The 24,069-nt window shown below is 43.0% G+C and overlaps 1 protein-coding gene across 1 annotated transcript in view; it reads right to left on the bottom strand.

The window, feature by feature from the left end:
* The window catches only part of AQR (aquarius intron-binding spliceosomal factor), a 211,628-nt gene that overhangs the window by 48,618 nt on the left and 138,941 nt on the right, over positions 1 to 24,069 (bottom strand). Inside the window, exons 24-27 of the mRNA XM_030214054.1 lie at positions 19,770 to 19,879; positions 17,109 to 17,244; positions 13,730 to 13,939; positions 4,411 to 4,548 (exon numbers count right to left, since the gene is read on the bottom strand). Of these exons, the coding sequence (XP_030069914.1) occupies positions 4,411 to 4,548; positions 13,730 to 13,939; positions 17,109 to 17,244; positions 19,770 to 19,879 (594 nt within the window). The remainder of the gene's footprint in view (positions 1 to 4,410; positions 4,549 to 13,729; positions 13,940 to 17,108; positions 17,245 to 19,769; positions 19,880 to 24,069) is intronic.

Raw genomic sequence — 24,069 nt, 5'->3', positions numbered from 1 at the left:
GTGAAGTGATAAGTCATGCACACTTTGTGAGGAAGACACGAGATAGAAACATCTTGCGTTTGAGTACCCAACTTTGTAAGTCACGGAAGAGATATGGGGAGACACACGCGATAGGTGATAAACAACAAGTGCTGGAACTTCAGACCGCCTTAAATGTACTTTTGCAAGAAAGGGCACACAAGTCACAGTTATACTATAGATATATGCTCTATAAACATGGTAATAAAACAGGCAAGTTGATGTCAAAAATAATTAACCCCCGGGGAGGGACTAAGAATATTTTGGCACTGAGACAAAGGGGGGGAGGGCTCCACACATCAGACAAAGCAATATGTGAAACTTTTCGGGCCTTTTATCAAGAGCTGTACGCTTCCCCAGAGGAAGACGGTCTGCTAAACCAGATGTATTTAGAAAATCTGGCTTTACCAAAGCTTACAATACAAGAGCTGGATAGTCTCAATCAATTAATTACTGAAGATGAAGTCAGTTTGGTTATTGCTCACAGCCCACGACTAAAAGCCCCGGGACCAGATGGTTTAAGGGGAGAATTCTATAAATTAATGGAAGGAGGGGTTATACCTGCAATTACTAGATTTTTGAACCAAGTGATAGAGAGACAAAGGTTACCCCCAGACTTGAATAGGGCTCAAATAATAGTTTTGTTGAAACCGGGGAGGGACCCTCTAGAGCCGACATCGTACCGGCCTATCTCCCTGTTAAATTATGATACCAAGTTATTGGCAAAAATCTTGGCTAATAGACTGGCGAGGCTGCTCCCAAGGTTGATTCATGAAAGTCAAGTAGGATTTGTGGGAGGTAGAGCTGTGAGTAAAAACTTGAGAGCAATATTGACATCACTAGAACACAGCTCGCAGGCGAAGGTAGCATCATTGCTGATCAGCTTTGATGCGGAAAAGGCCTTTGATAAGGTTCACTGGAAGTTTCTTTTTGACACGTTGGAACAATATGGATTTTCAGGGAGATTTGTTGAAGCAATACATGCTTTATATGCCAACCCATGTGCCACTCTGAGAGTAAACGGGATAGAATCGGAAAGTTTCTGTATTAGGAGGGGCACGAGGCAGGGGTGCCCATTGTCCCCTCTTCTCTTTGTTTTGGTTTTAGATCCCCTTATTAGAGACATCATGGCAAACCCTTTGATCCGGGGAGTTGGCTTAGGGACACACATGTTTAAGATTGCAGCATTTGCGGATGACATTTTGGTACATCTCACAAACCCAAGGGAATCCTTAGATACGTTATTGGAAACCTTTCGTGAATATGGCGACTACTCAGGTTTCCGTATTAATCTAGACAAGTCAGAAGCGCTGGCTTCGCCAGAGGTGAACCAGAGGGACTGGGCTCCCGAATTTCCGTTGAGATGGGCCAGAGAGTCCTTTAAATATTTAGGAATCCGACTCACAATGAATACATTAGATTTATATCAGTTGAATGTTAAAATCTTACTGGAATATACAAAAACTAAATTGGACTCTTGGATGAGTCTGCCACTGTCATTAATGGGACGGATACATGTAGTACAAATGGTGTTGTTTCCGCGCTGGTTGTACGTTCTTCAAACTTTACCCATACGTCTATCGCGAGTTGATTTGAAGCGGATGATGCGCCTTTTCAGTAGATTTTGTTGGGCAGGCAAAAAGCCTAAAGTTAGCCAAAATCAGTTAATAGGGAGCTGGAGACAGGGGGGAATGGGTATCCCGGATGTGTTCCTATATAATCAGGCGTGTTTGCTGCGCCACTTAGTAGATGTGGTGAATGCCACGCAGTATTATACACCTACGGGCTTGGAGGAAGCTTTTTTTGCTCCCTATGATATATTAGCATTGCTCCACTTACCTCGAAGTCAGCTCCCCTCTAAATTTAAAAAAAGTATCATACTACAACCCCTTCGGGAGGCGTGGCAGTGGTGGATGCGGCAAATGGGGGGCCAACCACACGTTACAGATCAAATCCCAATCGTAGGCAATCCTGCTTTTGAGGCAGGGATAGATAACCCGACATTTGGCAGGTGGCAAGGGCTGGGCATCACAAGATTGGAACACCTATTGTTGGACAATGGGGAAATGATAACATTTGACGCTCTTCAAGATAAAGTGGGATCAGCTTGGGGTAATAGATTTGCCTATGCACAGGTCCGACACTATGTGAAGTCCCTGAGCCAAATATCCCTGAGAGGGCAGATGGGAGAGCTGCTAAGGGTTTTCTTTGAGGAGTTGCAGATGGAGAAACAATCTGTATCAGCACTGTATGGGGCACTGGCTAGGCGTAGGCCTCAGAGGCAATACGTTGATCTTAAGCGAAAATGGGAACAAGATTTGGGGATCTCCCTGGCAACATGGGATGTGTCAGCTACCTTGAAGGGCATACGGGCGTTGGTAACAGATGAGAGGCTGAGGGAGTGTGGTTATAGAGTGGTCTTACGGGGGTATATGTCTAGAACACAACTGGCTCATATGTTGGGGCCGGACAACTCGGGATGCTCTAAATGCGGAGGGGGTCCCAGCTCGTTATATCATGCATTGTGGCAATGCCCCAAGGTGCGCATGTTTTGGCAGAGGGTAAGAGGGTTTTTGATTCGATTGGGGAACAGAGTTCAAGGAACGGAGCGGCAGTTTCTGTTGGATCAACCAAGAGCGTTTGCCCCATTAGGAGCCCCCGCTATAATGCTATGCAGAAAGCTGAGCTTGGTAGCGCGAAAATGCATTATGCAATACTGGGTCTCATCGGAAGGGCCAGCTTACTGGCATTGGCGCAATCAGGTGCATCTCCTGGCCTCTTGGGAGGCTAGGGATTCAAAACGATCGCCTAAACGAAGAGTGCGATTTCTGCAGATTTGGACACCATACCTGCAAATGCTTAGTCCAAGGGGACGTAGTCTGCTTGTTAATGCCTGATAAATAGTAGAATAATGGAGAATACGGATAGCCTGGAGTAGATAATTTAATCTAAAGTGGAAATCTGCTTGCAAGGGGGGGAGGTATTGGGGGGGGGGGGTTTGGAGGGGTTGAGTGAGACGTAAATGGCTAAGCTTGGCAGTGATCTAGAGCTTTGATGTTTAGTTACTGATATTTTGTGATAAGCACTATTTTACCTAATGAAGTATTCAAGAGTATGATATTAGGAACAAGAGCCACTCAAAACCTAATGTTAGCATGGGACAAGGAATTATCAAGAGGGGAGGGGGAAGGGGGGGAAAAAATTGGGGATGAAAAGTGTTTGGCGAAGTTGAATATGTTGTAAAAATGCTGTTTTATATATCAAACAATGCTATATGCATATTCTACATCATTTTGTATTGTGAGAATTGTTAATAAAACAGTTTAAACATAAAGTGTTACATTTAGGCATGCACACTTACGCCTACTGACATAGCATAAGTGAGTGCATCAAAATGTAGGTGAATTGACGCTGATTTATGCTGTTATTAGATAATGCAATTGTCAGGAAATGCCTAGCACCCACCTGGGGTTAACCCCTGAGGCCACCTAAAGGATCTGTCCCAGCACTGCTCAGGTCTACCTGCACCTGTGAACATGCTCTACACTGGCATACCCTTCATCCCACCGCTCTGGGTTTCTCTTGCCTTTGGGTAAGCCTCCCACCTGCACGTTAATCCCTGGTGGATTCTAAGGACATTGGGGCCACAACCCCAGAGGTCCCACAGTTCCTAGAAAACACCCACAGACCGAGAACACAAACCACAAGGATTCTTAGTCAGTCTAGGACAACAGAGCAAATAAACTAATAGGTTTATTATCAGAAAAGTGGAACAGTAAATGGTGAAAAAAAAAAGAAACAAAGATGAAAACAGTAAACAATAACAACAATAAAACTAACTAAACATTTTCTTACTACCCGAGTAGTACCTTGGGAGTTTAGGAAAATAACTGCTCACAGGTTTGGAACAGGGTCTCGGTGGAGAGATCTTTACCCTCCACAATCCCTTTCTGAGACTGGGGATCTCCAGCACATACTAGCTGGATTTTGAAGTTCAGGGCCAATCAGAGCCCACAGCATTAAGGAAAACAGTCACCTCTGTAATAGCTTTAAAGCAGAGGACAGACACCATCTGCTGGCCAAACAACAGAAATACAATGGGGAAAAATATGTCATACAGCTACATCATAAATCACAAACATAAGTCTCCTGTTTCACCACAGCAATCTTTGCACCTAGATGCTATTACAGAATTAACGCTCGGTGTGCTGTATCTAGGCACCTAAATTGTGGTGTGTGGTTATTGAATTGCCCCCTAAAAATCAACAAACAGAAATATTTCTAGCCACCCACGTTTTCCATCATTCCTTTGACCTCCCTCTGTGTCAGTGAGGCCACGAAGAGATACTCAAAAGTCTAAGGTAATTCTATCCCTTGAACTGCAGGCTGTACCTTGAATCCCAGTTCCACCAGGTCATGTCTCTTCAGGGCTGCATGTGTGCAGGTCATTGCAATGATCTTTGCTTCCTTTACCAAAAGGTATTTGGATCTGTCCAGCCCACTACGCAGCAGCTCAAAAGCACGGAACTCCTACAGAAAGCACAGCAGGTTGAAGAATACATTTGCACTGCTTGAGCAACAGAATCACCATCATACCTCAGATGCATTTTCTCATGTTTCAACAACACAAACGAACATCAATTTTAATTTATTTTCCTTAGCCTTTCTTTCTCACCCATTTTTCTCCTTAAATGCATTAATCAGAAAGTCATTATACATACCTGGGGGAAGTATGCACAAAAATATGTACAATTTTGTGCAAAAATTTCAAAATTCTGTACAAAGTATTTAAAATACTAATAATGTATACAGAATTCCCCAGTTATAAAGCTTGTTCCCTACCCCATATTTCTTCCCTTCTCACCCCAGCAATATCCCTCTTGACTCAACTTAATTTGAACCCCTTCCCCTTTCCTGACAGGCTTAAACTTCTGCTTCCTCTGTCCTTTTTCCAGAGTGGATAACTATCAAAATGAAAAATGGAGATGGATAACTTACCTAGCATAGAACTTTGGTTTGACCCAGTATGGCACATCTTAAGCCTCATTTTGCACAGAACATTGTGGTAGGAACTTAAATGACCAAATTGGGGGAGGGGGTGTCATCTGGAAATTTGTGGAAACGACCCTAGCAAATACATTTGCACTTTGCCAGTATGTACAGCTGGACCTTTGATTTCAAAAAACAAAACATGAAGAAAATGTACAGTATCTCTGAGCAGCCTCCATGTATGCCTGTGATTATACATGGAAGGGCTGATTCTCACTGCTTCCATGTACAATTGCCAGCGTCTACATGTATAAGAGTCATATTGTAGACACTTACAGGTGTAAGTGTAGCCAATTAAGGAACAACACTCTGGAAGCTAAATTTTTATATTTTAAAAGGGCTAAACAAAGTATCCTCTCAATCACTTATTTCAAGCCTCAGTCGAAAATGAGCACTTTGCAGAATTTTATACATACCTCAAAGATGGTAAAAAGCCCAGGGAGAAAAAAAATTAGGTAGAATTCTTTTATCCACCTTAACCATGCCCAAAACATGATCGTCTTCATTTGTAAATAGTGACATTCTAAAACTGTCATTTACACATGAATAAATTACATTATTTACATGTTCAGAGGACAAACAAGGCTTCTAAAATGATCTCCTTTATGTTCTTATGAGCAGCATGGTTGGAGATGCAAAAAGGAGGGTCAAGCTCCAGTATAGTTGGAAGGTGTCAGCTGCCAAGCTCCACAGGCTGGAACTGAACAAAATAGTGGGCACTTAGTGTTGTCTTCTATAGCAAGAAGATCCACCTCCAAGGAATCACAATAATGAAATATGTTGTTCAACTCTTCCTGGCTGAAAGTTTATTTGTGCTGCTACAGCACCTGAATGTGTGTGCAAGGCCACTGTGTACACTTGGTATGCAAGTGTTCAGTATTTGGATCCTGTGAGCATAGGCGCCCCGTATAAGAAGCTTGGGGAGGCTAAGCCTCCCCAGCCCGCCACTGCCCCGCCCCCCATCCTTTAAATATTATATTTTTGCTGGAGTCGCGGGCAGCGCCTGCATTGAAGGCATCAGCAGGCTCATCGCGGTTCCAGCAGCCTTCCCTCGCAAGTCGGATGATGGCTCCGCCCTCTTCTGACATATTTCCTGTTTCTACGGGGGCGGAGCCATCATCCGACTTGCGAGGGAAGGCTCCTGGAACCGCGATGAGCCTGCTGATGCCTTCAATGCAGGCGCTGCCCGCGACTCCAGCAAAAATATAATATTTAAAGGTACGGCGGGGGGGGGGGGGGGGGGGGGGGCAGGAAGGAAACGAGGGCAGACGGGAGAGGAGAGGAGGGTTGCTGCACATGGTGGAAGAAGGGGAGAGGAGGGTGCTGCACATGGTGGAAGAAGGGGAGAGGAGAGGGCAGGGGAGAGGAGGGTTGCTGGACATGGGTAGATGGAGGGCAGGGGAGAGGAGGGTTGCTGGACATGGGTGGATGGAGGGAAGGGGAGAGGAGGGTTGCTGCACATGGTGGATGAAGGGGAGAGGAGAGGGCAGGGGAGAGGAGGGTTGCTGGACATGGGTGGATGGAGGGGAGGGGAGAGGAGGGTTGCTGCACATGGTGAATGAAGGGGAGAGAAGAGGGCAGGGGAGAGGAGAGTTGCTGGACATGGGTGGATGGAGGGGAGGGGAGAGGAGGGTTGCTGGACATGGAGGGGGAGGGAGGAGTGAGGAAGGAGATGAGATGACGGAAAAGGAAGAGAGTAGAAAAACTGCACATGGATGAAGAAAATAGGCAAAAGCTGGATCCACTGGACAGTCAAGTTTGCGGAGGACCCAGCTTTTACTTACGGATGTAGGACAAGAAATGAAGAAGAAAGGCGGAAAGTAAACAAATAAATGGAAAGGAAGCCCTGGAAACGGAGTTAAGAGGACAGATAGCAGCAGAATCGGATACTGGGCCAGCACAATCAGAAAAACAAAGTCACCAGACAACAAAGGTAGAAAAGATCATTTTATTTTCATTATACTGTTTGGAATATGTCCACTTTGAGAATTAGGTGTTCAACATTAAAAGTTTATTTACTTATTTATGACATTTTATCCCACATTAAACATGAATTAGGATGTTTTGTGGCTCTACATGAGAATTGTGATATTATGATCCCTTCTTTCAATATTGTTGATGGTCTGCATTTTCCGTATGGATGGTATATTGGTGTATTAGGTTCTGCCCAGTGTAATATTTATGGTACAGTAAGGTTCAGAGTGTGTTTTTGCACAAAGTTGTGCATAGTGTTTTGGAGTTGAGCGATTGTGGTTAGTATATGCTTTGAGCAACCACTTTATTCTTTGACATATGATACATAACTAATAACTAAATTTAATAAAAGGTATTAATTGTGACATTTATTTTTATTTTTCTGTGTGTGATCAGACAATTATGGATTTAAGCTCCACCCCTGGCCCCACCCCTAACCCCGCCCCCTTTAGCCTCCCCAAACAGTTGGGCCACCGACCGCCTATGCCTGTGAGCCATGGTATGTTCCCAAATGGCCACTATGTATAGTGTGTGAGTAAATGGGGCCTTCATCCTGACTGCAAAGTGTCCATGTTATCAACTGATAAGAAGCTGCAGCAGTGGAAGGATAAGAAAAATCGTCACAAATGACTCCCAGCACTAGAATCCATTGCCATTGTGCTTGTGCTGAAAATCTGTTTCAACAAAGGCTATGTAAGATGATCATATTTGTGAAAGTCCTCTACTGCAGCTTGAACATAAGAATAGCCATACTGGGTCAGACCAATGGTCCATGTAACCCAGTATCCTGGTTCCAACAGTGGCCAATCCAGGTCACAAGTACCTGGCAACAGTGCTGTAGCAAGGTCAGCTGACACCCGGGGCGGGTCGCCGCTGCGCACCTCCCCCCCCCCGGAGCGCGTACTTACGAGGGAAAGCGGCGAGGGATGGGCCGAACCGCCCCGAGTGCATGTCGCTGGGAGTTGCGTCGGCTCCGCTGGTTCCCTGCTCTCTCTGCCCCGGAACAGGAAGTAACCTGTTCCGGGGCAGAGAGAGCAGGGAACCAGCGGAGCTAACACCCTCCCCGCGGCGTGCACCTGGGGCGGACCGGCCCACCCCCCCTTCCTACACCACTGCCTAGCAGAAACCCAAATAGTAGCAACATTCATGCTACCAATCCCAGGGCAAGCAGTGGCTTCCCCATGTCTAGCTAGATAACAGACTATGGACTTTTCCTCCAGGAACTTGTCCAAAACTTTTTAAAACCTAGATATACTAACCGCTGTTACCACATCCTCTGGCAATGAGCTCCAGAGCTTAGCTATTCTTTGAGTGAAAAAATATTTCCTCCTCTTTGTTTTAAAAATACTTCCATGTAATTTCATTGAGTGTCCCTTGGTCTTTGTACTTTTTGAAAGACAGAAAAATCGATTCACTTTTACCCATATCCTACACTACTCAGGATTTTGAGACCTCAATCATATCCCCCCTCAGTCATCTCTTTTCCAAGCTGAAGAGGTCCAACTGCTTTAGTCTTTCTTCATATGAGAGGTGTTCCATCCCCTTTTGGTTGCTCTTCTTTGAACCTTTTCTATTTCCGCATATGCAATTGGGTAAGTAATGGGGCAACACGTACCATCCTTGCCATGTGGGCCAGCACTACTAGTTGAACTCATGTTGATGTGGTATTCCTGGTTCTCACAAACAGTAGACACTTGACTCAGTTTCAGTGTCTACTGTCTGGATAAGAAAGCTTTCCTTGTCTTTGTATCTGTCCAGGATCCAATGGCAATACAGTTTGTGATGGAGTCAAATTGGACTTTTCAAAGTTTATAATAAATCCTAGCAATTGCAGGAGTGATTTACAGAGTGAAAGATGCTGGTCACTCGCAAGCATTCTTCACCGGCCATTCATCTAACTTGAGAAACCCAAAGATCCCTTGCACATGGAGGTGAGCTGCCACTATAGCTAGAATTTTTTTGAACACTCTTGCTACTGCTGTCAGCCCAAAAAGAAGAGCTTTATACCAATAATGGTTTTTATTTACAATACATCATAGAAATCTACTGTGATTGGCATGAATGGGGTGAATATAACCAATTCCCCATCCAGCTCCCTTGTCTCTCCCACCAAAGATAGGCATATCAGATCCCTTATGGGTCTCAGATCGATGAACTCCAGGAGGAGGAAATACCTGGTATCCCATCTGCACTTTGTCCTGTGGAACTGGTTATATTGCACATTCCTGTGTAGTTACAAAGGCTCAGTCTGAGGCAGGCTGCTCTACACTCCTCTGATAGGATGGATGCAAAGAGTTGATGCCATGAGTACAAGTTGAAAGAAAAGCTTGTACCCTGAGATACTACTATTCCAAGTAACCTGTTGTGTTGTCATGTTCTTCCAGGCATCTCCGAAAAACGGACTGTTTCCACCTGGGGATAATGTGTCAGATGGAGATTATACTCAGTCTTCAAAAAAAATGCATAAGTTTCTGTTGCACTGGGTTGACAACTTCTGTCGAGGTCTGTTTCATTCTCTAGACCTCTGTGTATTGGGGATAGCCTCTGCCTCTAAAAAGGGTGGTAAACTTTCCTATAGGGAAACAGTAGAACTAAAAGGTCTGTCCCACTCTGTGTATTGGGGATGTATGATTGGCAGCCTCTGCCTCTAAAAAGGGTAGTAAATTTTCCTATAGGGAAACAGTAGAACTAAAAGGTCTGTCCCACTCTGTGTATTGGGGATGTATGATTGGCAGCCTCTGCCTCTAAAAAGGGTAGTAAATTTTCCTATAGGTAAGCAGCAGAACTAAAAGACATGGATTGAAGTTGCAGAGTGATAGACTTAGGAGTAACATCAGGAAATACTTTTTGACAGAGAGGGTGGTGGATGCCTGGAATACACTTCCTTGTGGAGGCGGTGGGGACAAAAACAGTGACAGAATTCAAAAACGTAGGATAAATACAGAGGATTCCCTATATAGAAAAGAGAATGGAATTAAAAAAAAATGTAAATAACTGTAGCCTCTTAATCAGGTCACGGGGATCTAATTTGCACAGATTGGCAGATAAAGCTTTGTCCGCCTTGCTGGGCAGACTGGATGGGACTGCACGGGTCTTTACCTGCCATCACTTACTGTTACTATGCAGGAGAAGGATGTTTGAAATAGAAACGTATACTTTCACTACTCTGTGGGCTTGAATGAAACTGCAACTGAGTATCTGGAGGGTGGTGCAATATCCATTTAGTCCATAATCTCCTTTACTTTTGATTGAAACAAAAATTTCTCCCATGTGGGGGGCATTTGCCAACCAGCTGTGAACGTTCCTTGGTTGGCCACTAGCCCTTAGTCAGAACAACCATCTATATCTTATTATTTATTTATTGCATTTGTATCCCACATTTTCCCACCTATTTGCAGGCTCAATGTGGCTTACAGAGTCCTGTTATGGCTTTGTCATTCCAGGATGTCAGATACAATTAGTGATTTGAAAATATTAAGTAAGGGAAGGAAGAGAAGATTTAGGCGGATAGGTATAGAAAGTAGACTTTGATAGATGGGTGGATTTAGTAAGGTTGTTGGTTTTCTTTGTAGGCCTTGTTGAAGAGATGTGTCTTCAGAGATTTACGAAAGTTGGTTATTTCGTCTTTAGTTTTCAAGGTAGTAAGTAATGCATTCCACAACTGCGTGCTCATGTAAGAGAAGGTAGTTGAATGCATCAGCTTGTATTTTAGTCCTTTACTCTGGACATTCTGGATGCTATCCAGCTTATTTTCGAAAGAGAAAGATGTCCATATTTCGACCCAAATCGGGAGATGGGCGTCCGTTTCCCATGGGCGCCCAAATCGGTATAAATCGAAACCCAATTTTTTGCATCCTCAACGTGTAGGAGGCGGGACTGGGGCGTGGTTATCGGCCGAGGAGAGATAGGCGTCTTTAGCTGATAATCAAAACAAGAAGGGCGTTTTTGACGAGAATTTGGTCCGCTTTATTTGGACCCTTTTTTTCAGGTCCAAGTCCCAAACAAGTGCCCCAACTGACCAGATGACCACCATAGGGAATTGGGGATGACCTCCCCGGACTCCCCCAGTGGTCACTAACCCCCTCCCACCAAAAAAACCCACTTTACAAACTTTTTTTCCCAGCCTGTATGCCAGCCTCAAATGCCGTACCCACCTCCATGACAGCAGAATGTGTTCTATCCTCTGACAGCCTTTCCCTGGTTCTGATGTGGGTCTCGGGTGAGTGTGACACCTTTTTCTGTTAAGGGCACTGCAGAGTCTCATCAGCAATGCATTGTGGTGGGTGAAGGGTATGGGGCTCCATGATTCCACTAGCTTGTGTTAAATGCTCACAATGTTGGTAGTTGGTAGGCTCTACTCCCGTGGTGCTTTTCCCTCTGCTTACTGGGTCAGAGTGTGCCCTGTTTTGTTTCCGGTAGTCCATGAGGTAGTGGCCATTTGTGTAAGACACTTTTAGATCCCTTTCATGTGTTAGCCACGTTACAGCACTTAGTTCTTACCTTGAATGTTGCTGAAAGAGGGCACTGTACACCATTCTGCCAGCTGGGACCTACTGCTAATCTCAGTACCAGCGAGACTCGTTGCCAGTGGGGCACAACCTCTGATCTGCAGTTAACTGTGAGGAAAGGTGCTTATTCAAATAAAGGACGTTTTCAGCGAGATTAGTCTTCAGGTGTGAACTGCTGTGCCAAGGTTATACACCAGCAACAAGTCCTGTCCCTGGAGCACTTTTAGTGGGTACTGCAGTGCACTTCAGGCAGGCAGACCCAGGCCCATCCCCCCACTCTAAAACCCACTGTACCTACATGTAGTTGCCCCCTTCACCACTAAGAGCTTTGGTAGTGTTGTACATTTGTCCCTCCCAAGACCAAATGGCTTGGATTGGGATGTTTCTGAGCTGGGCGCTTTTAGTTTCCATTATCGCAAAAAAACAAAAAAAAACCCCGCCCATCTCAGAAGGGACCAAATCCATGACATTTGGTCTGTCCAAACCGTATTTTTGAAACGAAAGATGGACGTCCATCTTTTTCGATAATACGGTCTATCCCGCCTCTTCACATACCCGTTTTCGGACATAGACGTCCATGGAGATGGGCGTTCATGTTAGATTATGCCCCTCTACGGGTTCTAAAGAGAGAGAGGGATCCAAAGTAACCCCCAAAACACTAGAAGTTGATTCAACTTTGAGGGAGAAATCTTTAGAAAGAAAAAGAATTTTGGGTATAATGCTGTCTTTACATGCTAGCCAGAGTAGCTTAGTTTTATCCTCATTTAATTTAAAACAATGAGTGGAACTTAGATGTTTTTTTCTTGTTCATAAAACTACCCACCTTTGAAACAGTGTCAGACAGCTGATCACAAACTGGGTCAAGCAACAACATATCATCAGCATATGAATAATAATTGACTCCAAAAGAGGAGAAACTGAAGTTCATAAAGGTCATATAGTAACATAGTAATATAGTAGATGACAGCAGAAAAAGACCTGCACGGTCCATCCAGTCTGCCCAACAAGACAACTCATGTGCTACTTTTTGTGTATACCCTACTTTGATTTGTAACTGTGCTCTTCAGGTCACAGACCGTATAAGTCTGCCCAGCACTATCCCCGCCTCCCAACCACCAGCTCTGGCACAGATCGTACAAGTCTGCCCAGCACTATCCCCGCCTCCCACCACCGGCTCTGGCACAGACCGTACAAGTCTGCCCAGCACTATCCCCGCCTCCCACCACCGGCTCTGGCACAGACCGTATAAGTCTGCTCAGCACTATCCCTGCCTCCCACCACCGGCTCTGGCACAGACCATATAAGTCTGCCCAGTACTATCCCTGCCTCCCAACCAACAGTCCCGCCTCATACCACCGGCTCTGGCACAGACTGTATAAGTCTGCCCAGCACTATCCCCGCCTCCCAACCACCAGCCCCGCCTCCCGATCTCGACTAAGCTCCTGAGGATCCTTCTGCACAGGATTCCTTTATGCTTATCCCACGCATGTTTGAATTCTGTTACCGTTTTCATTTCCACCACCTCCCGCGGTGGGAAGGTGGGAATAAGAAAAGTGAAGGGGTACATTTGAAGAAGGTAATAGGATAGAGAAGTAAATGGATGGTCAAGAATAAATGAAGTCTACAATAGACTCACTTTGTTTGGACGTCCAATGAGAGGGTTACTTCCACAACGTTGATTTATGACATTACGGATGAGATGCTTCTGGCCATTGTACGTGGTCAAGATGCTGATCTTCTCTGCAGGGTAGCCCAGCAAACGCATATACATAAAAACTGCCACAATATACTCTGCCTCTCCAAGATTAAATGTTAAATAATTAATACCGATTATAATGGGGTCCCTGTGGGTCTCCGCACGGTGGTGTCCAGGGAGCAGAAAATTCATTTTAACAGTATAATGTCTATTAGACAGAAATTCACCAACTCACTGGAAAACTCTACCCAGAAATTCCAAGCAGAAAAATTACAGCTACCTTCAGAGCTGCTACTGCTAGTGGGCCAACTAATTTACAAAAGAAAATACCCGTTTGTCCCTCCTCTTAGATCCAGACATGGGGACTATACCATAAATAAGATTCAATTTCCCATTTGATAGTCCAAAAAATAAGACACTGTTAAATTATATATCTTTGGGACAGTGGTGAGATTTTCAGAAATTACTAGGCATGAAACCTTACCTCCAGCTGAGTAAAGATCTTCTTAATATGCCTGAAACATCCTTCAGCAATTTCCATGTCTTCTTTGTATGATGTGCCTTTGAAGATAGGCTGAGGGGCATTGGCAAAGTACTGATGGAAAGGAAAGGACTTAGTGATATCTTCAACGTCAGCTGGCTTGTTGCCTTTGGTCTTCACTTTGCTGAGGTACTCCTCCCAACGAGACATAACCTGTCATGAAGGAAATAAAGATAACTACAGATGTCTTTTCTAATTAGCATGAATCTTTCTTACTCTAAATTAATTTATGCAAAATGTTTGTGAAAAGTTATTATTCTTAAAATCTAAACATGAAAATCTGTGCAACTTTTCCAATCCTCTCAACTATCTAGAGATAACAGGCTCTGCATTCCTAAACTTATTACCTAAAAGGAAAACTCTTAATCTTCTGTATTTATTCTCTAAAACTATCAATTTTATAGAGGTGAAAGTTATTATAGATGACTATAGGGCCAATACAGAAAGCCATGCGGCTGTCTTTTCTACTGGTAACATAATATCACGCCTTGCAGAAAGCTAAGTGTATACAAATTTTATGCACACAGATTATGAACTAAGTGTGACTATGTGCACATGTCCAAATAAAGACAAAAGTGCCAACATACATTGGTGCTTGTCTTCTGTGTAAAAAAAAAAAAATCAGCCTTGAAAAATTTCTTCCACACAGAATCTTTGCAAGACTGTTTATGCACAGAACAGGTACTGGATGTGTGCTGATACTCATTTTTATTCAGACGTGCGAACATGACCTGCTACCTCTCACCAGTCTTTTCAACTTGTGTGAAGTTCTTTCAGTATGCAGAAGATGACAAAACTGGCAGCTAAATCTTAAAAACTGGCATTAAATCCTCTTCACTAAACCTTCTATGCTGCTCCAGACCTGGTGAAAAATGTTTTACGCTGTGTGTCTGTCAAAAAGCCACTGTTTCTTTCTCTGCATTGAATGGAATACTTAATGGCCTTCATTACCATACATTTAAATGCAATATGTGGTCATGTTTTCCAAGGGAGAACACCTGTGCTCAATCCCTCTCTGCACTGTTCAGCCAAGGGAGAGTAGCAGTATAAGCAGGGCATGGTGTGTCCTTCTGTGCTGACACAGCAGGAGACTATTGGGGAGTATTCTCTCGTTGGGGACTGGGGTTCGATGTGAAAGACCCAGCAGGAGCCTGGGGGGATTTTCCTCCAAAGTTTGTCCTGTTTCTCCCTAAGGCCCTCCTCCTATGGAAGTCCCATTGGCCCACAGTGGCATCCCTCCCATAGAGCCACAGCCTCTGATGAAGATGGCGAAGCTGGTGGCATCAGGGGATGTTGATTCTGGGAGTGTCAAATCAGAGCAGTGGTTCTTGGCTTTCACCCTAGACAGGGTCTCTTGTGGATCCCCTGGAAGAAGGAGAGTTAGCTTGAGCCAATGATGATCCCTCAGTGGTGAAACTCTTCTCTAAAAAGGAGCAACTAGGCATGATCACTCAAGGAAGAACTCTGAAAAGGTTGCTGAAATTTAAGTGCTAGGAAGCTGTACACTAAGTGCAAATTCTGTATTGGCAATTATGCACATAATTGATGATATAGATTACTTGTTTAAGTCAGCTTTTACAGGCAATATTTAGGCTCAGCTGTTTATGTCAATGGCTGGTGTAAATAACCATGACTAAATGCTGCAGTTCTGTGCACTGACAGCATTCTAAGCACGTGTTAAGGCATACCCCTGACTTGCCCATGCCCCTCCCCTCTCCCAGGTGCTTGCCCTCTTGCAGTTATTACTGCCAATTATTGGTTGATAGCATCAATTAGGGCCTAATTTTTTTTTTTTTGGGGGGGGGGGGGGGGGGGGTCAATGTCCCAGTAATTGAGAGTTTTGGACGATCTGATGTTAAACGGCATCTGCAAACCTTCAACAGCCTTTCTGTTTCATCAGGTCATTCAATCGCTCATTTTGCGGGGTGGGAACTCCGGAATCTGGCTTATGGGCTAGGAGAGCTATGGGGAAGCTCTACTCTTCCTTTCTAGATGAAAAGGAGAAGCTCAAGCTTCCAAAAGTGGATGCTTCTTCACAGCAGTGACCAAGCAAATGACAATTCCAATAGATGACTGTAGCATAGTAAATGACGGCACATAAAGACCTGTACAGTCCATCCAGTCTGTCCAACAATTTTACATGGTATGTGATACTTTATATGTATACCCGAGTTTGATTTGTCCTTGCCATTCTCAGGGCACAGACCATAGAAGTCTGCCCAACACTCTTTTTGTGCTAACGTTGAAGCCCTTAAAATTTATACTCCAGCCCATCCCTATCTATTCAGTCACAATCAGCGCTGCGTAACCCTAGTAGCGCTTTAGAAAAGTTAAGTAGTAATAGTAGTAGTCCAACCCTAAGATGGTTTTGTTTGTTGATTTTGTGGCACCTTCTTGAGATATACTCATGGCTAGCCAATGATTCAGATAAGGAAACACAAGTTTGAGTAAGTGCAGTTACCACAGCTAAATATTTTGTTGATCTCATGGTGCTGATGCTAGGCCAAAGGTGTAGTCTGAATTACATCAAGAGACTGTGTTAGAAATTGGTTGAGTAGGAGGCAAATAAAATTACTGATAAATGGAGTTCATTCTTGTGATAGGGGCACAACAATGGTGTGCTGCAGATATTAGTCCTTGGTCTGATGAGGATAGTATCTGAATCCAAGAAAGCACGGGGCAAGCATAGAGGATCTATGACAAAAAGGAAGAAACTGTACAGCTTAACTGTTAGTGTAAAGGGGCAGACTGGATAGGCCAGAGGAAATACTATAAATTATATGCTAATAGTTACAAGCTGATTATGCATGTATATCACTAAAATAATAGCGTATATGTGCATAAATGGGTATATATGCAAGTAAGTGGCAAAATTCCACCTAATCACTGTTCTGTAAATATGTGCATATCTTACATAGCACATATCTGATAGGTAGGTGACAGAAAACCAAAGTATGGATGGAACATGAACGGTGATATGCATTTTCAAGCATATCACTGGAATTTAGTCGTATGCATTTACGCCAGCCTAAGTGATTGCGCCTAAGTTAAAAGTGTGCTTATTTGCTAAAGGAAAGTAGGCACCTATATTCCTTTATAGAACAGGCTCCTACCTGGCACACTTAGTTATAGAATTACCCCCATAGTCTTTACCTGCCATCATTTTCTATGTTTCTGTCATTTTGGTTGCTCTTTTCTGTAACTTTTCTATTTCTGCTTGGATCAGTCATAACCCTTTTCCCAGATTCTGGGTCCTTGGCTGGCTAGCATCAAAACAAAATGAACATAGTTTCAAGTAGAACAATCAATCCCTTCCTTTTACCTGGTATAGAAAGAAATGGCCAGCAGTTTCACACGTATATGACACATCTCCAGGGACTCCCAGACTCTCCTGCAATCGTCCTACCTCCCGCAGCAACTCCAGTCTTAGAGCCAGTACATAGTTAACTCGTCCATACCTGCAGAGAACACACAATGGAAACAAGATATACAGCCTGGTTTACTTTTAATTCTGGATTTTATTTTCTCTGAGCATTTTCAATCTGGTGCCTGTTGCTTAACAGTAGTCATATGAAACCACAAGACACACTCATAGCCAGGAAAGAAAATGCATAACAGAACACAAAATACTTATTACATAAATTGGACAAGTCATGCCAATATACTCTCCTAAAACACCAACTACAAATGGTTAAAGAATTTCAGCTTATGTAATCTAACATTTTCATATTTCAAAAGTATTGCTTTTGCAAGGAAATTATTATTAGCATTTGTATAGCGCTACCAGACGCACACAGCGCTGAACACCTGACACAGAGAGAGACAGTCCCTGCTCAATAGAGCTTACAAACTAAAATAACACAGACAGACAAGACAATTAAGGGCGAGTGAAATAACTGGGTGAGAAAGAACAAGTGGGAGGGCAAATGAGTAGTGGCTAGGATCCAAAAGCAGCAGTGAAAAGGTGGGTTTTCAGCATAGATTTGAAAACAGGTAGAGATGGAGCTAGACGTACAGGCTCAGGAAGTCTATTCCAGGCATAAGGTGCTGAGAGAGAAAAGGAACGAAGCCTGGAGTTAGCAGTGGAGGAGAAGGGGGACGACAAGAGAGATTTGTCCAGTGAGCGGAGGTCACGGGGAGGAATGTAGGGAGAGATGAGAGTGGAGAGGTAATGGGGGGCTGCAGAATGGATGCATTTAAAGGTCAGTAACAGAAGTTTGAACTGTATATGGAAGCGGACAGGGAGCCAGTGAAGTGACTTGAGGAGTGGGCTAGTGTGGGTATAACGATTTTGGCGTAAAATAAGCCGTGCTGCATAATTTTGGACAGACTGGAGAGGAGAGAGATGGCTGAGCGGAAGATCAGTGAGAAGTAAATTGCAATAATCCAAGCGAGAGGTAACAAGGGTGTGGATAAGGGTTCTGGTAGCGTATTCAGAAAGGAAGGGACGAATTTTGCTAATGTTGTAGATAAAGAAACGACAGGTTTTGACGATCTGTTGAATATGTGCAGAGAAGGAGAGAGAGGAATCAAAGATGACACCAAGATTACGAGCCGAGGAGACAGGGAGGATGTGAGAGCCATTAACAGAGATAGAGAATGGGGGAAGAGGGGAGGTGGGTTTAGGGGGAAAAATAAGAAGTTCAGTTTTAGTCATGATTAGCTTCAGTTGGTGTAGAGACATCCAAGGAAATAAAACAGATGCTCAATGATCAAGCGCAGACATTTATAAAGCATAAGATAACCTTCACTAAAATAACAAGCAACAAAAATCCTTACCTGGACCCATCCCTTCTCCTCCCTCCACCTACACCACAAGGCCAGGCCTCACCAATCACATCTAGTCCAATAAGCAAAATGTACTATAACAAGTTCCAGGAAAACACATCCTGTAAGGATCTCATAAAAATTAAATGTCCCTAATTTTAAGAAATCAAGGCATTTATATACGTCCCCCGGTTAATTTTTCTGTATTAAAAATATCCTATACTTTTGCCAACCATTTCATCTTAGTAAGGGGCTGGCTCCTTTTTTAAACATCAGGTGAGAACACACTTTGCCACCACTGACAAACATTTGAAACAAACAGGCAGTATATTTCACAAGGGCATTAAGAATTTCTAAGCAAGTATCAGGACTGTGATATCAAACTGAACATTGCTAAAACCCTAAATATCAAGAACACACTTTTTATTTTTTGTTACATTACCCCGCGCTTTCCCACTCATGGCAGGCTCAATGCGGCTTACATGGGGCAATGGAGGGTTAAGTGACTTGCCCAGAGTCACAAGGAGCTGCCTGTGCCGGGAATTGAACTCAGTTCCTCAGTACCCCAGGACCAAAGTCCACTCCTCCACTCTGCCCTGAATTTCTGAATAGCCAGAAGTTCATCACATAAGTTCAAGGTGGGGAAAATCTGAGGATCTGGGTTAAAAATCCATAATCCTCTTGAGGTTTTCTGGCACCTGAGGATAAGAGTCCTCACATTTTTCTCTATTCTATACTTTTCACTAATTGAAATAACTGTCTGCTTGTTGTACTTCTTAAGTGAGTTGCAACACCTTATGGAACTTGAGCACAACTATTACTCGGAGCTGGAAAAAAGTTTAGAAGAACTCCTTTAAGTTCTCCCAATCTTCTAAAACGACCAGACCTAGAAAACAGATGAGATGAATGTTTCTGACCCTGCTCTGGGTACACCTGTCATCAAATGTGATATTCTGGAACTCCAAAGTTTCAATTGATGGAGAATCACCAACCTAGTATACGCACTGTTTTCCTGAGTTTCTTTTCTGCATCAAAGCAGAAAAAGGGACATGGGTATCCAAAGTAATCCCTAAAACAAGCTTATTAACAAATGTTGCAGTTCACTATTGAGAAAATAACTTCATAAGGGTATAATGATGTGTAGCACAGTGCTAGCAATATTCAAATAGTACAGCTGCTCTCTACCAGAACTTTCACCCTTTCCAACCCTTCTTACCTACTGAAATCCTTCTCCGTCTCTAGCTCTTCCTCTCCATGTCCAAGACGCAGGAGATGACGTTCATCGATGTCCAGAGCCATGATTTTCTCAAACAGTTGGTTCAAGGCCTGGAGAATGGAAGTGATAGGGGTTAAGAAGCATTTAGATACCAAAGTGGCTCAGGTGGGGAATATGGGGGAGAGCTTGTCAATTTAATATTGAAAAAGTTAGAAAAGGCTTTCTATTTTGGTTATACACTTTGGTTACCCAGTTACCCAAATAGGTGGTAAGAGGCAGACAATTCTTAAATTAGAGCCTTCTGATACTGGAATACCAATTTCTCTGCACTACAAAGCTGACATAGTTCTGGCAGCTGAGAAGAATCCAAATCCAGCAACTTCTCATCTTACTGTAATATCTAGAAATATTCAACTATATCAACAAGTTCCGCACCAAAGTAATTAAGCATAACAACATTTTTTTTTCCACAAACCTCCTAGTAATTATGTAGAGTCCCAGGGACCTTGAATGACACAATTGCAAGCCACTCTCAACCTGATAATATGCAGTAACTTTTCAGTTTCCCTTTATACATGGGTCTCACATCAAAGAAAGAGCAGTTACTTACCTGTAGCAGGTGTTCTCCAGAATTAATAGGCCAATAAGTAGGTCAATCATTCTCACAACTGGGTGACATCATCTGACAAAGCCTGGTATGGACACTGCCTGGTGTGCTATCTCTTTAAGAGGTCTTTGGCAGCATTGTACCGCACATGTGTGGGTGCCTTCCTGTCTGATATGTGAGCATGGATCCAGCAGTCTAATAACATAGCTAGGGAAGACGATTCAAAGGAGAGGATGGGTTTGTAAGAATGACTGGCCTGCTGTACTTGGAGAACACCGCTGTATCTGAGAACAAACAGGTCATATCATCTCAAACTGGGAATCCCTAGCTACCAGGCTTACCAAAAACAACAATACTAGGAAAATAAGGACTTGTAACGGCAAAGCCTATGAAACTAATCAACTTGAAACTATATACAGACTGGTTGTGAAGATGCAGCCTGGAACACAAATAACGGGCCTAGGAGAGTGCAGTTGGATTCTAGACACCAAACAGATTGTGCAGTACTATCATCAGGTATTTTGCTCGAGGAAGAGAGAGGAAGCAATGTAGGACCCAGTCTTGACATACACTGGTCACAGCATTTCTACCCATTTTCAGTCCTAAAACTGCTCTTGACTTATACAAGAGATTGACAAGTATATACTGTAATCCCATCTTGAGTTGACTTTCCCAATGCTTAGGATTAATGCTGCATCTAAGGTTTGAATGTTAAAGCATTTCTTTTGGACTTTTGGGTCTGTGTCACCCTTTACAAATGGGTACATGGAACTTTTGACAAGCATACATCAACATGTATACAGAAGGAATGTACCAACTCATTAGGTGCAGAATTTTCAATGCTATGTATATTGGCCTCCATAAGGGTACTAGAATTAATGCAGCAATCTCGTAATCCTCTGCCTAGACTTCTAAAGAACACATGTAAATAAGATTTCAACTGTGCACATAATTGCGTGCTACTCATCCATCAGCAAAGTATGTGCCATCAATTCTATATGCAAAACTATAAAATCATGTCCAAAGGAAGAGAACCCATTTACGCACATATGTGACCACATACACATTTAAATGACTGTGCCACCATTTATGTGATTTTAGCACATAAACATAGGAGCTTCCTTACAAAATTATCCTCATCACAGTAATCAGCATAGTTGCCAATGTCACATTTTCTCTAATTGAATAGATTGTCCCTGAATTTCCAAGTAGCATGCAAATGTGCACATAAAAGTTATAGACCAAGGTCAGTTGTGTGCTAACTTAACTCAAAAATTGGTTTTTAATTGGAGTTAATTATTGACTACAATTGGCCTTAATTGATGCTGGCACCAATTAGCAGTTAAGGGGCCATTTTAGTAAGCCGCTTAGGCGCCTACATGCACCCAACACACGTCAGTTTGGAGTTACTACGCGTGCCAGAAAATATAATTTTCTGGCGCGCCGTAAAAATTGGGCAGTAACTCCGAATTGACGCGCGTAGGTGATTACCGCACAGTTAATGCAAGAGACCTTACCGCTAAGTCGATGGCTGGTGGTAAGGTCTCAGACCGAAAACGAACGTGCACCAATTATTTTGCCACACATCCATTTTTGGCAAAATTTTTAAAAAGGCATTTTTTACAGGCGCGCCGAAAAATGGATCTGTGCACACCCAAAACCCGCACCTACACTACCGCAGGACATTTTTCAGCACACCTTAGTAAAAGGACCCCTTAATGCTATTCTATGAGTTGTGTGCTCAAATTCCAGAGTGCGCAACTTCAAGGGGGGGGGGGGGGGGGGGGGGTCATGTCAGGCAGACAGGTCACAGGTTAGTGGAACAGCCATGCGGTGTACAATACTATCATTTACATACCTAACTGCCTAAAAGTAAGGCAAAAGCATTTATGCCAGCCACTGAGATGGCATAAGCGCTCATATCTAAAATTAGATGAGTAAATGAGATTTACACTAGTATTCTATAAACAGGAGCTGCACACCAACTGCTGTTATGGAATTTGTGCTTGGCACATATTCTAGTGCCTAAATTTCGGCAACCTTTTGAAAACTGACCCCTAAATATTACGGGAGGAGGCTTGTGTAAATAGTTTAATGTGGAGGAGTTATTGGGCACTACAACCATCCAAAACCTTGAAGGGGAGTAGGAGGGGCAGCACCACAACTGACAAGAATAGAGATAACAGGGCTTCCCAGTGAAGGATTAATGCACACGCACACTAGGTACACGCTTTATGGTTCAAAGTCAAGAAGGAGCCTACAGACCTCCCTAGTCTTCCACATGAGACTGTAAATTCCTGGGAGATAGTGGTTTTAATTAAGAAAGGCTAGTGGGTGGCAGAACCTTTAAATCAGCAATATAATCTGCCAACAGTCTGCATCCCTAGTTTAGTATTACCTAACATGCACGGAACCTGCAAGTAGTGAAAAATTAACAAGAGACCGAAAGCGAAGGAACTGCAAACATGTACCTGATAAAGGGCTCTGTAGCAGAGTGCCATGGGAGTCCATTTTTTTCTATAGCACACTTTTGGGTTTGTCCACAACTCTGTATATATATTATGAGATAATTTTCAGTTGTAGACAGAACTGTTTTTTTTTTTTTTTACTGCTATATGTTGCGTTCTACAATGCTATTCTCTGTATTTTTGGTCCATTTAATTCATATTCATCATTGTTTTTATCAGTTCCATGCCATTATGTTCTATATGATTATATTGGCAATTTATATATCATACACTCCTGAAGAAGGTGCACTAGCGCCGAAACACAGTAGCTGTGTCAAGTCATTTGGTGTTTTCCAATAAAGTCTTATACATGGAATAAGCGTCTCCCTTGCTGTCTACTCTACTCCCAGATTCGTATAGATTTGAACTATGAGCATTTGAATTTATTCATCTTTTCAAATTTAAGCTCAAATCAAGTTACAAATGTAGATTTAGTAGGTCTATGTCTTGGGGGCTTACAAACTAAGTTTGTACTTGAGATAATGAAGAGTGAAAATGAACTGCCCAAGGTTACAAGGAGTGTCTACAGGAAACGCAAGATGCAAACACTGGCTCTTCTTGTTCTCAGAAGAGCAAGAGGCAGCCACCAACACAAAATCCCTGAAAAAAGGGCTAACAGCCCAGAGCAGGAATACAAACCTCTGAGGTCACTAATCTCTCCATCTAACACTTCACATAATCCTTCTAACTTACCTACCGCTTCAGAGTTTGCCATACTCTTTTCCAATAAGGTCAATATGATCCACCTTCTCTCCCCTTTCTCCCCTCCCCACCACCAGGACCCAACTACTAACAGTCATTTAACTTCTTTTAATTTACCATCTTTGGCTTATATCAGAGTGATTCTTTAAAAAAATAAAATAAAGATGACCACCTCTCCTAGGGACCCACTCCCATCCTACTATATTAAAAAATTTTCTACTTCACTATCTTTCCCCCTTCACTCCATGATTCATAAAAGCTTGTACTATGGTTCTATTCCCACAACATAGAAATCTGCTTGAATCTTCCCTAAACAAAAAGATCCCAAATTAAGCCCTACCCTGCTCTCTAATAACGTCCTATATCTCAACTACATTTTATTTCCAAACTAATAGAATGCATAGTTCTCCAACATCTAACTGATTTTTTAAAGAAAAAAACTAACGAATTACATCCCCATCAGACAGGCTTCAGGATTTCCCAC

The sequence above is a fragment of the Microcaecilia unicolor genome, chromosome 9 (genome assembly GCF_901765095.1).
Source record: "Microcaecilia unicolor chromosome 9, aMicUni1.1, whole genome shotgun sequence".
NCBI lineage: Eukaryota > Metazoa > Chordata > Amphibia > Gymnophiona > Siphonopidae > Microcaecilia > Microcaecilia unicolor.
The sequence above is the reverse complement of the archived record's forward strand: the minus strand, read 5'-3'. Positions and strand labels throughout refer to the sequence as shown.